Genomic DNA, 15,600 nt, shown 5'->3' with positions numbered 1-15,600 from the left:
TTTGATTGCAAGTAGTTTTTCCTTGCATGATAAAAGCTATTGATTGATTAAGATTAAGTTTATCAATCAGAATATCAGTAAATCATTAATAATTATCACCATTGAAATTGTATGACTTTGGTTCATATGTTGGGGTGATAATTGATGATAAAATAATCAAAATATATAAAGGAACATTCTGATGGCCATTTAAGTCATAATTAATGTTTAATTGTTAAGAGTTAATCTGAATTTTTCGATTACTAATCAAAATGAATTTCTCATTTGTCTTAATTGTCGTTTTCTGTGTTTCCACCATTGGAGCTTCTCCATTTGGACGTAAGTTATAATCAATAATAAACTTATCTCGACGATTAACTAATTGTATTTTTATTAACATTTTCTTTCAATGGATTCTATGACTTTTCCTCGAAACTTTAATCAGCTGATGAAATAAAAAATTTCATCAAAGGGCTCGTTTCAATGGTTGAAACAGAGATTCAAGGTACGATTATATTAATATCAATGTTAGAATTTTCATTAAGTGTTTATTGTCAATTTAAATTTCACAATTTAGGCTGGAAAGTTGATAGTTCACTCGAATACAATGTAGTCCAACAAATTGAGCAACGATTCCACGATGGTTATACCCCTGGTAATTAGCAGATGATTAATTGAGATCACCTCATTGATTTACTTGAAGCGAAACGTTTCAAATATTATTTTGTGGTCTTTAGACTGGAATCCTGAGCTAAGTAATCGGGAAAATGTTGTTGATTTAATGATCAGGTTGGGTAGAGATGCCGACTTGCCATATCCAGGTAAATACTGATTCATCCACATACATTTTTCTCTAGTTTTTACCTTTTCTTGTTTAACCAATTCACCTTTAGGAATAACTCAAAACTCAACTCTCTTCGAAGTTATTGAAGATATACCCAAATACTTTCCTATTATCGAGTTAACCGACGATCAAGCAGCGGCAGTTGCTGAAGCAGCTATCGATGTAATCATTAAACTCAACATTCGAGGTAGTTATCGAATCCTTCATGATGAATTTTATAAAGATACTAAAGAGAAATTATTCCATTTCTGATAACAGATTTGGATGTTTTTAAATCTCTTCGAGTTAACGTTGAAACAGTCGTTGCTAATTCTGTCGATAAAGAATCAGAGAAGACGAACATGGGAATTTCAGAAACTTCACCCGAAGAAGTGATTGTCAATACTGCTAAAAATGCCCTTAAGTTGATACAATTCGAAGGTAAGGTCTCATTAATAATCTCTAGTGAGTAAAGAAAATAATTTAACTGTTTCTTTGTTCTTTCTAGGTTATTCATCGGAATTAACTCTACATGATGATGTCAATACTTTTCTTGATAATATTTTCTAAACTGGAATGATTATAAACAACGAATAAAACTTTAATTTAATTTGCATAATCAAGTTGTCGTTTTTTCAAACTATTTTAACTTTTGTGAATGTGAAATACTTGTGACATTAACGGTGACTTAGTGACACTTGGAAGTTTATTGCGATGTTAACACTTTCCACCATAAATATTACATGAACCTCCTCGATTCGAAGCTTTTATGTTACTTTCAGATAATTTGTATCTCACTCACTTGGATAATGAGCTAATTCAGTTGATCCCATGTTATCTGCATGAGGATGGTGGTGACGGTAATGATTGCATATCAAGTGACCTGTTATACTTTGTACACAACATTTTTCAATTTGACTCGATTTTGAGCACAATTACAAGAAACAAATATGATTAAATAAAATGATAGCGCAATTAAAAGTAAATGATGCCCCGATTTTAATCAGATACTCAATTTCCTAAGGAAATTGAACCAATTTCATAAATATTAGGTATCCACATAAGTAATGTCGTTTTTTAGTTACCTCCAATTCACTAAGTAATTTCTTGGAAATTAATAAATAAGAATTAATTATAAGATTTTACAAACGAAAGATCAATTCTTAAGCTTTGTAATGGTATAAGCTCTAACGAAATCTGATAATTTATTAATTAATTTAAATAAACATTTTCTTTATTTCTAATATCACATTTATGAAGTGGCATTTTTGAACCTTTTGAAATCATTACGAATTGTAGATCGAAAACTATTATTTATATCATACATGTAATTTTATTTAGGATAATTTCGTAGAAAAGTTATACTGAACTTACATCAAAAGAAGTTTAGGAATTTTTTTATCATAATTTCTTATTCAAAAACCATATACAATGCTTAATTATTTCGATTGTAACTTCGCAATATTTATTAGTAAATAATCTGGAGAATCATTTTCATCCTCTTCGGAAGAGGCTCTAACACCACAAACAAGAAAATTGACAACATTGTCAGTTGTCAACGATGAAATACGCTGATTAAACTACAGAGACAAAGGGAAAATTTATTCAGTGATTTGAATGCACTCAACATGAGATTCACTGAGGAGAGTGAAGATTGGAATAGAAAATGTACTTCGTTAATTTCTCAGACAAAGATTATCCAAACAAGTGTTTTAGATGATTGGGTTGAATCATTTCGTCTTACTCAACAATCAGCTGGTAATGGTGCTCATTTCGATAATAATTTAGACTTGATTCAAACATTTTGCGAAACGTTAGGAGGGATTTGGTTGAAGCTTAGAACTCAATTAGATTTAATGTCCAAATATGGAACCTCAAGAGATGCTGAATATTTGGAGATGAGACATGAAGTGGACAATATGATTGGACAGTTGGTTAAACGGACATTTATTGTTGAGAAACAACCACCTCAAGTACTCAAGACTCAAACTGCTTTCACATCGACAGTAAGGTCACTTGTTGGAGGACTGTTGGTTCTCTCTGCCAATCAACCGATCGTTCGTGCCTCAATTTTAAATGAATCTCAGGCTCGTAGCTTAATGCAATCATCTCACGATGGTAATATCGATGCTTCGTCAGGGGCTATTGTCAATCGAGAATCACCCATAGAAACTCATAGAACCAAACAATTTATTGCCAATTTTCGTACTATGACTCTGAAGAAAATTACTCGAACTAAGAAAAAAGGAGCTGAATCAGTAGTAGATGAAAAATTTGCAATTCTTTTCCAAGCCGTTTTCAAAATCGCTGCTGGTGAACTCGTTTTCTACGTCAAGGTAAACCAATGTTCCATTTTTTCATATTCTTGCTTTATTTACTTTACCTTGTGTGTTTCTTCATTAATCTGTAACATTTTCTTTTATTGTTCCCTTTCTGTTATCACTTTTCCATGTAATTATGTTTTTTAGACTTTATCCTTACCATTAGTTGTTATCGTTCATGGTAATCAAGAAAATCATGCTTGGGCTACAGTCACATGGGACAACGCGTTTGCATCAGCCGTAAGTTACTGATGAGTTGATTTTCAATTGTTATTCTCTTTTTATTCTTTCCACTTCTAACTCTATTTTCTGTCTCATCTCTTAGTCTCGAATCCTTTCGTTGTACCTGACAAGGTTCAATGGGCCGCTGTTGGCAAGTATTGAGTACAAAATTCAACGCCTCTGTTGGTTGTAACCTTAATCCAGAGGATTTAAGTTTCCTTGCTGCCAAAGCTTTCAGAGATTTCAATCTACAGGAATACAACTCAATTTATCTGAGTTGACAATTGCAGGAAACTCTTCCTGATCGTAATTTCACTTTTGGGAATGGTTTTATTCAATTTAAATTAACTAGGAACATTTGAAAGATCTCTGAGACCCGATAATCGACTCATCTATGGATTCATCAGTCGTAAACAAACAGAGGATGTTCTGATGGATAAACCGGATGGAACTTTGCTTCGTTATAGTGAAACTGAACTTGATGTATTACAATCGCTTATAAAGCAGAAACAAAAACTGGAGATCAGAAATGTGTTTACATGATAAAACCATTCAGTCAAAAGGATATACAGATTCGATCACTTGCCGATCGAATTCATGATCTAAAACACTTAAAATATTTGTACCCAGAGATTCCCAAAGATCAAGTCTTCGGTCTGTTCTATGAGCCCATGAAAGACGTCGAAGGCTATATTCCACCAGTTCTTGTGACCCACATACTCGATTAAGAAGTGAACCAGAATATTAGTTTAAATAAGAAACAAAGGCAAAAGATCAACAATATAATATTATATTACGATACAATCAAACAACCTTTGATCACTGGAAATAAGGACGGTTACAACAATAGACCAGGAAAAATTATCAATCGAAGTTAATTAACTGAAACAAAACTTTGCTCATTTCTCTGATTATTGCAGGTTTTTAGATTACAACAATATGATAAGTAAATAGAACACTTGATGATCAGCTGAAGTTATTAATAATTACATTTTTCATTCAACTAAATCTATAAATGAACACAGCCACTGAGAGGCTTTTTCTTAAGTTCTTCAAACCACTTAACTTTCGGGTCAATTTTTTCAGCATGTAAACCATCCCAGGACGGAGGCGATATTCCGCTGAAATGATCTTCGTGCTCAATGGTCAACTTATACCTGCTCATCAACAACACCGTTAATCACAAGACGCTCAACTGATCACTCGGAGAATCATCATCATCCTCTTCCACCAACACTTTTATCTAAACCTCATCATGATGGAAAGTGTAAAAGTCCCAATAAGCTTTAGGAGTCTCACTAAGTCACCATCAGATACTCCAATTCAGATTCATTGTCACTTTCAAAGGTTACAATAATTTCAAAAAATGACAACTTGATTATGCAAATTAAATTAATGTTTATTATATTATTATTATTATTATTATATTATATTATTCATTATTTAAGTATCGATTAATCCGTCCAGTTTAATAAAATTTATCAAGAAAAGTATTGACGTTATCGTGTAGAGTTGATTCCGATGAATATCCTAGAAAGTAAAACGAAACAGTAGAATTATTTTTTACACTCAATAGCGATTTTAATATCATAGATATTATTTCTTAATATTTTTTCTTACCTTCGAACTGAATTAACTTGAGAGCATTTATAGCAGCATTGACAACCACTTCTTCGGGTGAACTTTCCAAAACTCCTAAGTTTGCCTTCTCTGATTCTTCATCGATAGAATTAGCGACAATTGTTTCGACGTTAACTCGAAGAGATTTAGAAATATCCAAACCTATTACAAGAAATGGAATAAATTTTCGTTTGTATCTTTGTGTTTAATCGATGCTAATCTGGATAATTACCTCGAATGTTTAGTTTCATGATTGCGTCAATAATAATTTGAGAAACTAGAGCTGCTTGTTCGTCGGGCAACCAGATAATAGGAATGTATTTGGGTATAACTTCAATAAGTTCGAATAGAGTTGAGTTTTGAGTTATTCCTAAAGAAGAATTGATAAAATAAGAACAGGTAGAAACGAGAAGAAAATTTTTGAATGAATCAGTATTTACCTGGATATGGGAGATCTTGATATCTACCGAACATGATGATTAATTCAACAACATTTTCTCTGTCACTTAGCTCAGGATTAAATTCTAAAGATATCAGAATAATATTTGCATTTTTAGTTCACCAAAGATTAATTAATCTTTATTATTGATTAGTTACCAGGAATATCGCCCTCGTGGAAATGTTGCTCGAATAGTTGGACTACATTGTATTCCAGTGGACTATCAATTTTCCAGCCTAAATTGTGAAATTTAAATTGTCAATAAACACTTAACATAACTTTGAACATCGATATAAACTTACCTTGAGTCGCAGTTTCAAAATGGTTGACAAACTCTTTAATGAACTGTTTTATATCATCAGCTGATTAAATGCATAAGGTGAAAGTCATTGAAAGAAAAGTTCAATAATAACACAATTAGTTAATCACAGAGATGGTTTAGTCATTAATGATTACTTACGGTTACCAAATGGAGCGGCTCCAATGGTGGAAACACAGAAAACAACAATTAAGACAAATGAGAAATTCATTTTGATTTTATAATATTTTATAATATTGATGATACACAATTGTACGTTAATTATGATTTAAATGGTCTATAGAATGATCCTTTTTATAACTGGATTAGTTTATTATCAATTATCATCCTAGATATATACTAAATCTGTACTAGTTTCAGGAATGATAATCATTAATGATTGACTGTTATTGCTCGAGGAAAACTAATAGTAATCAACAGATATTAATAATCAAACAATCGTTGATTCCTGTGAATCAGATTGATTGTATGATCACAATGGGTAATTATCTACTGAAGTTAATTAGCATAAGCATGAACCAAAATTGTACCCGTTTCAATGGTTATTGTCGTCATTAAATTTAAGATTGAAACAATAGGATGATTAAATTGAACAATTGATGATTAGCTGAAGATATTAATATCAATTTTTTTATTGCAGATAATTACATTTAATAAGTAGATTCAATTTCCATAGTTTTAATCAAAGTTTTACTATTGCAATCGTTACTAAAGTTATCAAGTGGATTAACGTTGATCGAACACAATTTTATCTTAATTGTTGATTGGGAATATAACTGAGCTTAAATTGACCTGTGGTTAGAGTTTGAAAATGAATTGATGAGGTTAATCATCTTTAGACGATTTATTTGTTACTGATTTAATTTCTAACAGTTTACCATGAGGAAAACATGATTAAAAATCAGTTAAAATTAATGGTAACTAAATTATTGATTAACTTTTAAAGTTTTCCTTTTGACCGTAACTAATTTAAGAAAACTACAATTCCAGTTAACTGTTGATAATAATAACTAATTTGTTGTTAGCAATTAAAGTAACTAAACTTTTACCCGATTCCAATTTTTTTAAATGTTACCACATGGTAACTGTTGTTGTTGACTAATTGTTAACCATTCAAACTGTAAATCATTAATAAGAGTAACAAAATCGACAATTAAGAACTTAAATCAATGGTCAAAAATGAATAAAAAACAAATTCGAAAAATAGTAATTTCTGTTGTTATCGAAATTTTTGTTCTAACAGTTTATCTTTTTTTCTCCACCAAGTAAATCTAATTTTCTTTAATCACAATCGCAGAAAAAAAATACAACCTTTACAACGGTAAAAACAAGATGATTTAGCTAATCACTTGGAAACTATTAAAATTAACAATGGACAATTTAAAACCTTTTACCGAAAAGAGAGTAAGTTAAACAAAGTGAAAAGAAATGATTAGTTTCGGTTAAGATTTAAAGTTGTTTTTTCTTCTAAAAAAAAGTTCTACCATCAAAGAACCAAAGCTAATTTACTATTGGAGTGTAAAAAGAAAACCATAAATCACAGTTGATTGTAAACTCGATGACATCTCGATGGATCGGTAAAAAAACTTTTTCGTAACTTTTTATCTCTTCCGAGGCATTTAATTGATTTTCTTTTTCTCAATTCCAATCAATTGAATCTCTCAATAGTCGAAATCATAAAAGAAAACAAAAAACTTGCACAGAAATCGCAAATCTATCATCTAACAAGTGGTTATAATAAGAAATTAACATGAGAAAGAAGAAAAATTTTTCTTTTCCCTTTGATTTTCGCGCCTTTCGATTAACCGGACGAAGGAAAAGATACGAGACTCGATACTCGAATATCTTTTCTCTCGAATCCCATTTCTAAGAATCGGGGCGTTGAATCGGTTGTATCTTCTTCTTTCGCTGGTCAATCTCTGTATCTCTTTATCTTCACCTCTTCTTCCAATCATCATTTATCATCTTCTCTTTCTTTTTTTCTCCCTCTCTTTTTTCTTCATCTTCTTCGCCTTCTCTTCACCATCAACAACAACAACATCATCTTCGTTATTCTCTTTTTTCTTTTTCGTTCCTTTTTTTTTCTTTCCACACAGAGAAGAACCTGTTTTTCTTTGATTAACTCTTACAATCATCGATATTGTTTACAGTTATCTTTTTTTTTTCTTTTCTCAATTGTATCTATTATTTTATCTGCTCGCTCTTTGGATGAATCAATCGCTTCTCTCAACACCAAAACCACTTGTTTTACTGTTATTTCTACTGTTGTTACCTATTTTTCCTTTTCTTTTTCTCTCTCTTGGAAATAATCGAAAACCCTTTTTAACAATCATCTAAGTAGATGATTTCAGTGACCAAAATGGACGTGATTCCTGATATTCATAATCATCTTCTCAAATTGATGAATGATACCGATGCTCTGCAACTCCAACGAGGAGAAATCAGTGCTCATTTCGAGAATATCAATTTTCTGAAACTTCGATTAGGTGAGATAAATCGAGGTTTACTCAGCCACAGGAACAGATTAACAACAAACACTTGTTCAAGGTTAGTTTATTTTTCTATTCAATTCTTTTGAAATCTCTTGAAATCATTCATTTGTTTTGTTTGTTATTCGTTTATTTACTTTTTTTCCCTTTCAATTAGGATGAACGATGAAAATACGCTGATGAAACTACAGAGACAAAGGGAAAATTTATTCAGTGATTTGAATGCACTCAACATGAGATTCACTGAGGAGAGTGAAGATTGGAATAGAAAATGTACTTCGTTAATTTCTCAGACAAAGATTATCCAAACAAGTGTTTTAGATGATTGGGTTGAATCATTTCGTCTTACTCAACAATCAGCTGGTAATGGTGCTCATTTCGATAATAATTTAGACTTGATTCAAACATTTTGCGAAACGTTAGGAGGGATTTGGTTGAAGCTTAGAACTCAATTAGATTTAATGTCCAAATATGGAACCTCAAGAGATGCTGAATATTTGGAGATGAGACATGAAGTGGACAATATGATTGGACAATTGGTTAAACGGACATTTATTGTCGAGAAACAACCACCTCAAGTACTCAAGACACAAACTCGTTTCCCGTCAACAGTAAGATCACTTGTCGGTGGTTTATTGATTTCTTCTCAGCATCAACCGATCGTTCGTGCCTCAATTTTAAATGAATCTCAGGCTCGTAACTTAATGCAATCATCTCACGATGGTAATATAACTCTGACCGATGCATCTTCAGGTGCCATTCTCAATAGAGAATCACCCATAGAATGTCATCCAACCACCAAACAATTCATTGCCAATTTTCGTACTATGACTCTGAAGAAAATCACTCGAACCGAGAAAAAGGGAACTGAATCAGTGATGGATGAAAAATTTGCAATTCTTTTCCAAGCCGTTTTCAAAATCGCTGCTGGTGAACTCGTTTTCTACGTCAAGGTAAACCAATGTTCCATTTTTTCATATTCTTGCTTTATTTACTTTACCTTGTGTGTTTCTTCATTAATCTGTAACATTTTCTTTTATTGTTCCCTTTCTGTTATCACTTTTCCATGTAATTATGTTTTTTAGACTTTATCCTTACCATTAGTTGTTATCGTTCATGGTAATCAAGAAAATCATGCTTGGGCTACAGTCACATGGGACAACGCGTTTGCATCAGCCGTAAGTTACTGATGAGTTGATTTTTCAATTGTTATTCCTCTTTTTTATTCTTTCCACTTCTAACTCTATTTTCTGTCTCATCTCTTAGTCTCGAATCCCTTTCGTTGTACCCGACAAGGTTCAATGGGCCGCTGTTGGCCAAGTATTGAGTACAAAATTCAACGCCTCTGTTGGTTGTAACCTTAATCCAGAGGATTTAAGTTTCCTTGCTGCCAAAGCTTTCAGAGATTTCAATCTACAGGAATACAACTCAATTTATCTGAGTTGGGGACAATTTGCAAAGGAAACTCTTCCCGATCGTAATTTCACTTTTTGGGAATGGTTTTATTCAATTCTTAAATTAACCAGAGAACATTTGAAAGATCTCTGGAGACCCGATAATCGACTCATCTATGGATTCATCAGTCGTAAACAAACAGAGGATGTTCTGATGGATAAACCGGATGGAACTTTTCTACTTCGTTATAGTGAAACTGAACTTGGGTGTATTACAATCGCTTATAAAGCAGAAACAAAAACTGGAGATCAGAAATGTGTTTACATGATAAAACCATTCAGTCAAAAGGATATACAGATTCGATCACTTGCCGATCGAATTCATGATTTAAAACACTTGAAATATTTGTACCCAGAGATTCCCAAAGATCAAGTCTTCGGCCGATTCTATGAGCCCATGAAAGATGTCGAACCAGACGCCGAAGGCTATATTCCACCAGTTCTTGTGACCCACATACCAGAGTAAGAAGCGAACCAGATTATTAGACTAAATAAAAAACAAAGGAAAAAAATCAACAATATAATACGATTAATAGACTCAATAATCTTGTGTAGTCTATGAATAGATATAAAGAAACAACAATCACTCGATAAGATATGAAACTGCGAAAATCAATCCCCTTAATTACCTTAACTATTCTGTTAATACTTCTCATAAAATTATATTGAGACTCCATGGTAATATTCAACGAAAGAAAAACTGTTCAACAGAATTGATTATGATTTTTTCACATTTATTGATTGAAATTGATTATTTTCCATTGTTTTTTTTCTCAAGAGCTCAATCTTTCCATTGTTTTTGAGTTCAACTCTCAGGAATACTAATTAATTGCTCTAATTGTATTCTTTTTTCTTTGATTATTTTCTCTCAGATGGGCCCCTGGAGGTGGAATCGATTCATATCCAAATACACCTCATTCCGTTATCAATACTCAATCACCTTCGATGAATGAGATTTACGGAGATCCACCAAGTTCAGTTGGAAGTTTATCAAGTGATGTTCGGTTGAAGTAAGTTCAATCCACAAGGAAACTTATTCAGTTTTCATCTTGTAGCATCCTCATCTTTCAAATTTTACTCTCTCTCTCTCTCTCTCTCTTTTATGCTTGAATGTTTTTGTTGCTTTTGTTATTATTTCATATATTTACTCTAGTTATTCAAATTCCATCCTTTTTCCTCTTTCTTTTCTCTTTTTTCCTCTCCTTATTTTTATGAACTTTTCTTTCTCTCTCATTCACTTTTTCCACCTCCTCCACACCAACCACAGTCTCCCGCCTGCAAATTACATGCAACCTCACCCACAATCACACATGGTCTGTGATTTTAATAACTACTTCTAGTGCCACAATTATCATTTTAAAATCAAACGAGAACCCAAAAATACAACGTAATCAACAACAGAAAACCTTCATCATTTGTCAACAATTTAATCATTATTAGATCACATATCAATATACTATCAAGCTATCCCATGATTAATAATACATTTTGCTGATACCCTATCAGTTTTATCATCTACATATGATACAATTTTCCCGTCGTACGAATTTATTTTTCTCGTCTCATTATCATTAAGATTGTAAAATCGTATTTGAATTCATCATTCTCGTAATCACACAGTTAATTTAACTAAAATTTTAGCAATTAGTAATATTACCATATGATAGATCATCAATATCTTTGAAACAGAAGTGCCTTTTTACTGTAACGCCTCAAATATACAATTTACTATCCTAATTCCTTAATATTCATCGATATCTTTTAAATTACTGCTTTTAATTGCTCATCAACATGATTGTATCATGTTCACCCAATTATTTAAAAATGATACTTTTATATCAATAAAAACAAACAACTTTCTCTCTCTCTCAATCATCTTCTCATTTCCTCTCTCTCCCGAATCATTTCTCTCCCATCTTCTCCTTCTTTATTCTCTCTCTCTCTCTCTCTTTCTCGATTTCTGTCTCCCTCTTTCTCTCCCTCATCTCTTTCCACAGTGTCGAGTCCATGTCATCTTTCCAAGATGTTGATCTTTACAATATAATGAACGACGTTGATTACGATATGGATGATATTCCAGCCGATTTATCCGGAGTTGGATTAAATGATCTCCTCGCTAACGCCAATGGATTTAATCGTCTTGATGGTTAACATTAAATTATTATCGATGGAAAATCAATTATGATTTACAATCAAGGCTCTCACCTTTTAATCAATATGCACACACACAAACACAAAACCCAATCACTCATCTATTTTACCGGGATTAATTTAGTTTCTTAATCAACCCAGAGCATGAGCAACATTACAATCTTAATCGACTATTTTTCTTCCCCTCACAATTATGATTAGTTTATCCAAAATGATATCTTAATTTTTATAGTTTAAAATATCAAACTAATCATTTGACTATTTTTCTCAATCTAAACTAGATTAACTTAACTGTTCCTCTTTCCTCTCAAAACTGTACAATCTATTTTTCAATTCCCTCCGCAATTATCTCTGTGAATTATGATTCACCCACCGAAGTCAAATCATCTCTTATTTTATTGATCAATTTGTTAATCATCACAATCACTTTCTCCTTAATTATCTTCATTTTTCCTCCCTGATTAACTTTTATTTTTATTCTGTCAATTTCTCTCTTTGATCTGAATCATAATCTTTGAGATTAACTAAATTCTTGTTTGTTTTTCTTTGGACTTAATCAACAATCAATTGTAATCCATTAATTGGAGATGAAAAAAATCTTACCTTTCGCTTTGGTTAATCCAATTGATCAATTTAAAAAGTTTGATTGTTAATGGAAAATTAAAGTTTACATTCAATTACAACTTAGTATTGATTTCTTGTTTTCTTTGATTGTTAACAATTAAAATAAAATCACTTTCTTCATATGAACTGTGAACTTTAAAACAAAACTGATCGGTACTCGGTTAATTGTTACAATGATTTCGTCCAAATCAATCAGGAAATCATTGGTATTATATTGTTACCAGAGCCATAAATCAAATTGTAATACAATTATTTTGACCAGCAATCAAATTACCTGGTTTGGATGTGTAACAATTAACCAATTTAATTAATTGTAAGTAAATCAATTTTAAGCATTGTCCATTAGCACTTTGATTGCCAGGGCCGATTAGATAATTAAAATAGATCATCGTTGACAGTTAATTGTGATTGGAAGAGTAGGCTGAAAATGAATCAGCTTGATCAAATTAAAGGTTAATTAGTTGGTTAATTTAAATTAGTAGGCTCGATTTACCTGAATAGATGATTGATCGTTTCATTTGTTGAAACAAGATCTCATTGATTACGTTGATTAACTTGAGGATGATTCTAATTATATAAATAATAATCATGATTGTTGATTACATTCATTTTTGTCCTTTTACAACAAGTAGTTAAACAATTGAACAATCATTTTAATTGTTAATCCACAAGTAAATCAACTTAAATCATTACCAAACATGAAGATACAAATTACCTTAATCACTCTAATTGGACTTACCTGTGCAACTGTAAGTATTATCAATTGGATTTAAGTGAATCAGATGAATACAATTAACAAATTGTTGTACTCTAAATATCTTGTGGAAAATTATTGATTAATTTCAATATCTTTTCATTGATCTTTCTTAGATTGCTTTAGGCAAAGAAACTATAACTCTCCATGGATCGGTAAGATAATCAATTAAATTGTTCATCTAAATTGAGGTAACAATTTAACTCCGTTTTTATTTCGTATTGTAGCAAATTGATGCTCGAGCTTTAAGTGAACGTGCCAATCAAATGTCGGTGGGTCGGGAACAAAGTATGAGCCAATTGATGGCACAAATTGAGAATATGCAGAAACAAGTGACCGCTCTCCACGAAACCCTCCGGCGAAATCACACTCGACGAAACTTGGTTACAGTTCGAAATGTTAAAGATGCTGTTGATGAAATAAATCGTAACTTTCGAGCGCTGAACAGTCAAGCCTCACGATTCATATCCACTAAGGGTGTTCCATCAACACTTGGTACCCGATCGCTTGGATCAGATTCACAACAATCAGGATTCTCTTCCGCTGATTCCATTTCCTCCTCTCAATCATTAGCATAACATTGAAAACGGAAATTAGTCGAAAATAAAAAAGCAAAACAATTAATTAACCAATTAAAATGATCGTCATTTGATTACTAATTTAAAAACACACATTCACACATACACATTGATCACTAAATTAAGTTTGATTAAACGTTGGAATCTTTCATTTGTAAGATAATTGAACAATTTAAATCACTCGGATCAAAAGTCAATCCATTTTGTTTGGTTCGTGGTTCACAGTTGAATTGTAAACGTATACTGATTGTAAACAATTTAGCTAATGATGATGATGATGATGATAGGAAAATAATACTTGATAATGTAAACAGTTTTCTTATAAATTTCCTCAGAAATTAGATTTTATCAATTCCTGGAAACCAATTAACTCCCTCAACAACTCACTAAATCTTTATGATTATTTAGTTGGAAAAATTTTCTCTCTCATTATCTTTAAATCATCTGAATGAATATTTACACAGCCTTATCTCACTAATAACTATCAAGTAAATATTAATTACTCGAAACTGAGATTCTTCAGTTGGTTAATTAATCATAATCAGCGATTTCCAATCGTTCACAATTAACAGCAATTTACTTACGAATGAGGTGTTTGCGCATGCGCCGAGTTTTCAACAGCTGATAAACCAAAACAAAAATTTTCTCAAAACATTTTGATTGTTTTGATTTCCAACAAATTGATTAATCAATTTTACTTTAATTGTTTCTTTTTTAAATAACCGAATATTTTCATTTAAGTGGACCAGGATTCATAATGTCGGAAAGAAAAGTGTTAAATGTAAGTAGATTTTTAATTCTGATTCTTTTCTCGTTTCTCGTTTCTGTTTTCATTTTTATTCATTTTCTTTTTGTTTATTTTTTTCTCTCTTCAGAAATATTATCCACCTGATTTCGATCCTAGTAAAGTTCCTCGACTCCGTCAACCGAAGACCCGACAATATACTGTTCGAATCATGGTTCCCTTTAATATGCAATGTAACACTTGCGGTGATTATATCGCAAAAGCGAAAAAGTTTAATGCTCGAAAGGAAACCATCGAGAACGAAGAGTATATTGGATTGAAAATTTTTCGATTCTATTTCAAGTGTCCCGTTTGTATGGCAGAGATCACCTTTAAAACGGATCCCAAGAATTGTGATTATGAATTGGAACACGGAGCCACCCGAAATTTTCAGGCTCTTCGATTATCTGAACAACAAGCTCTCCAAGAAGCAAAAGAAAAGGAAGAAGAGCAAAAATTGAATCCAATCAAATTACTCGAGGAGAGAACTAAAAATTCCCGTCGAGAGATGGAAGAATTGGAGGAATTGGAAGAATTGAAAGACGCAAGTGATAAAAAAACGGTGGTTGATTTCGAGAAAATCTTAGCCGATAAAAGAGAAGAGGCAAAAGAAGCCGCCAAGAGACAAGCGGAGAAAGAGAAAGAGGAAGATGAAGCTTCTTTCAAAAGCATAATGGCGGCGAAAGCATCAACATCCCAACCAACTACAACGACATCATCATTATCATCAGCATTTTCTACATCCTTCAAACGGAATCCAACTAATCCAAAACAATCATTGAAACGAAAATTATCAAATCTAATCAAAGTAAAAGAGACTGACCAACCCTCGAGTAAAAAGACAACCTGATCTACTTTCTCATCTAATTCTTATTTAAGTTACTAAATGAATAAGACAGTTGATCAATTTCAGATCAATTTGTATTCCTAATCAATTACAATTGTATCTATACGATTCAGACTCAATTAAAAAGTTTAATTTTTCCGTGAAATATTTTTCACCTGAGGGAATAAATTGTCTTCTTCGAAAAGGATTAAACAAC

The 15,600-nt window shown here is 32.0% G+C and overlaps 6 protein-coding genes and 1 pseudogene across 7 annotated transcripts; 6 read left to right on the top strand and 1 right to left on the bottom strand.

The window, feature by feature from the left end:
• The first annotated feature begins 119 nt into the window (after nucleotides 1-119).
• Nucleotides 120-1,491, top strand: LOC128394392 (uncharacterized). Its single transcript, XM_053354712.1, has 7 exons — nucleotides 120-318; nucleotides 425-484; nucleotides 557-634; nucleotides 717-800; nucleotides 873-1,010; nucleotides 1,082-1,243; nucleotides 1,311-1,491. Exons 1-7 carry the CDS (start codon nucleotides 252-254, stop codon nucleotides 1,370-1,372), a joined length of 651 nt encoding a protein of 216 aa, XP_053210687.1. The 5' UTR covers nucleotides 120-251; the 3' UTR covers nucleotides 1,373-1,491.
• Nucleotides 1,492-2,356: 865 nt separating this feature from the next.
• LOC128393994 (signal transducer and activator of transcription 5B-like) lies at nucleotides 2,357-3,460 on the top strand (the record flags this gene model as incomplete). Its single annotated transcript, XM_053354228.1, has 3 exons — nucleotides 2,357-3,138; nucleotides 3,271-3,363; nucleotides 3,449-3,460. Coding segments are annotated over exons 1-3 (813 nt in total), but the record flags the coding sequence as incomplete, so codon positions are not given.
• A 22-nt stretch (nucleotides 3,461-3,482) lies between these two features.
• LOC128393993 (signal transducer and activator of transcription 5A-like) lies at nucleotides 3,483-4,595 on the top strand (annotated as a pseudogene).
• A 128-nt stretch (nucleotides 4,596-4,723) lies between these two features.
• On the bottom strand, nucleotides 4,724-6,022 carry LOC128394517 (uncharacterized). Its single transcript, XM_053354851.1, has 7 exons — nucleotides 5,865-6,022; nucleotides 5,707-5,766; nucleotides 5,563-5,640; nucleotides 5,406-5,489; nucleotides 5,198-5,335; nucleotides 4,966-5,127; nucleotides 4,724-4,875 (listed from the first exon to the last, which is right to left on the bottom strand). The coding sequence occupies exons 1-7, from the start codon at nucleotides 5,932-5,934 to the stop codon at nucleotides 4,814-4,816; spliced, it is 654 nt and encodes a 217-aa protein (XP_053210826.1). The 5' UTR covers nucleotides 5,935-6,022; the 3' UTR covers nucleotides 4,724-4,813.
• A 1,585-nt stretch (nucleotides 6,023-7,607) lies between these two features.
• On the top strand, nucleotides 7,608-12,500 carry LOC128394256 (signal transducer and activator of transcription 5B-like). Of its 2 annotated transcripts, none has more exons than XM_053354558.1 (6): nucleotides 7,608-8,270; nucleotides 8,370-9,165; nucleotides 9,298-9,390; nucleotides 9,479-10,128; nucleotides 10,539-10,676; nucleotides 11,664-12,500. In XM_053354558.1, exons 1-6 carry the CDS (start codon nucleotides 8,065-8,067, stop codon nucleotides 11,815-11,817), a joined length of 2,037 nt encoding a protein of 678 aa, XP_053210533.1. In that variant the 5' UTR covers nucleotides 7,608-8,064; the 3' UTR covers nucleotides 11,818-12,500. The 2 variants fall into 2 exon arrangements, with proteins under 2 accessions (XP_053210533.1, XP_053210534.1); XM_053354559.1 differs by lacking the exon at nucleotides 11,664-12,500 and adding an exon at nucleotides 10,934-11,532.
• Nucleotides 12,501-13,031: 531 nt separating this feature from the next.
• On the top strand, nucleotides 13,032-13,833 carry LOC128394262 (uncharacterized). The gene is made up of 3 exons (XM_053354567.1): nucleotides 13,032-13,190; nucleotides 13,312-13,350; nucleotides 13,423-13,833. Exons 1-3 carry the CDS (start codon nucleotides 13,140-13,142, stop codon nucleotides 13,771-13,773), a joined length of 441 nt encoding a protein of 146 aa, XP_053210542.1. The 5' UTR covers nucleotides 13,032-13,139; the 3' UTR covers nucleotides 13,774-13,833.
• A 145-nt stretch (nucleotides 13,834-13,978) lies between these two features.
• On the top strand, nucleotides 13,979-15,549 carry LOC128394261 (splicing factor YJU2-like). Its single transcript, XM_053354566.1, has 2 exons — nucleotides 13,979-14,554; nucleotides 14,649-15,549. Exons 1-2 carry the CDS (start codon nucleotides 14,531-14,533, stop codon nucleotides 15,405-15,407), a joined length of 783 nt encoding a protein of 260 aa, XP_053210541.1. The 5' UTR covers nucleotides 13,979-14,530; the 3' UTR covers nucleotides 15,408-15,549.
• The last annotated feature ends 51 nt before the right edge of the window (nucleotides 15,550-15,600 follow it).

The sequence above is a fragment of the Panonychus citri genome, unplaced genomic scaffold, assembly GCF_014898815.1.
Source record: "Panonychus citri isolate SS breed McGregor unplaced genomic scaffold, ASM1489881v1 Contig00139, whole genome shotgun sequence".
Taxonomy (NCBI): Eukaryota; Metazoa; Arthropoda; class Arachnida; order Trombidiformes; family Tetranychidae; genus Panonychus; species Panonychus citri.
The sequence above is the reverse complement of the archived record's forward strand: the minus strand, read 5'-3'. Positions and strand labels throughout refer to the sequence as shown.

Bases quoted from the DNA above. Each gene is read 5' to 3' on its own strand.
- LOC128394392 (XM_053354712.1), top strand. From the start codon at position 252: ATGAATTTCTCATTTGTCTTAATTGTCGTTTTCTGTGTTTCCACCATT. The intron at 485-556 runs GTACGATTATAT...TTCACAATTTAG, and splicing joins GGTTGAAACAGAGATTCAAG to GCTGGAAAGTTGATAGTTCA. The intron at 635-716 runs GTAATTAGCAGA...TGTGGTCTTTAG, and splicing joins CCACGATGGTTATACCCCTG to ACTGGAATCCTGAGCTAAGT.
- LOC128394517 (XM_053354851.1), bottom strand. From the start codon at position 5,934: ATGAATTTCTCATTTGTCTTAATTGTTGTTTTCTGTGTTTCCACCATT. The intron at 5,767-5,864 runs GTAAGTAATCAT...GCATTTAATCAG, and splicing joins AGCCGCTCCATTTGGTAACC to CTGATGATATAAAACAGTTC. The intron at 5,641-5,706 runs GTAAGTTTATAT...TTCACAATTTAG, and splicing joins TTTTGAAACTGCGACTCAAG to GCTGGAAAATTGATAGTCCA.
- LOC128394256 (XM_053354558.1), top strand. From the start codon at position 8,065: ATGATTTCAGTGACCAAAATGGACGTGATTCCTGATATTCATAATCAT. The intron at 9,391-9,478 runs GTAAGTTACTGA...CTCATCTCTTAG, and splicing joins ACAACGCGTTTGCATCAGCC to TCTCGAATCCCTTTCGTTGT. The intron at 10,677-11,663 runs GTAAGTTCAATC...CTCTTTCCACAG, and splicing joins TCAAGTGATGTTCGGTTGAA to TGTCGAGTCCATGTCATCTT.
- LOC128394262 (XM_053354567.1), top strand. From the start codon at position 13,140: ATGAAGATACAAATTACCTTAATCACTCTAATTGGACTTACCTGTGCA. The intron at 13,191-13,311 runs GTAAGTATTATC...GATCTTTCTTAG, and splicing joins TTGGACTTACCTGTGCAACT to ATTGCTTTAGGCAAAGAAAC. The intron at 13,351-13,422 runs GTAAGATAATCA...TTCGTATTGTAG, and splicing joins CTATAACTCTCCATGGATCG to CAAATTGATGCTCGAGCTTT.
- LOC128394261 (XM_053354566.1), top strand. From the start codon at position 14,531: ATGTCGGAAAGAAAAGTGTTAAAT. The intron at 14,555-14,648 runs GTAAGTAGATTT...TTCTCTCTTCAG, and splicing joins CGGAAAGAAAAGTGTTAAAT to AAATATTATCCACCTGATTT.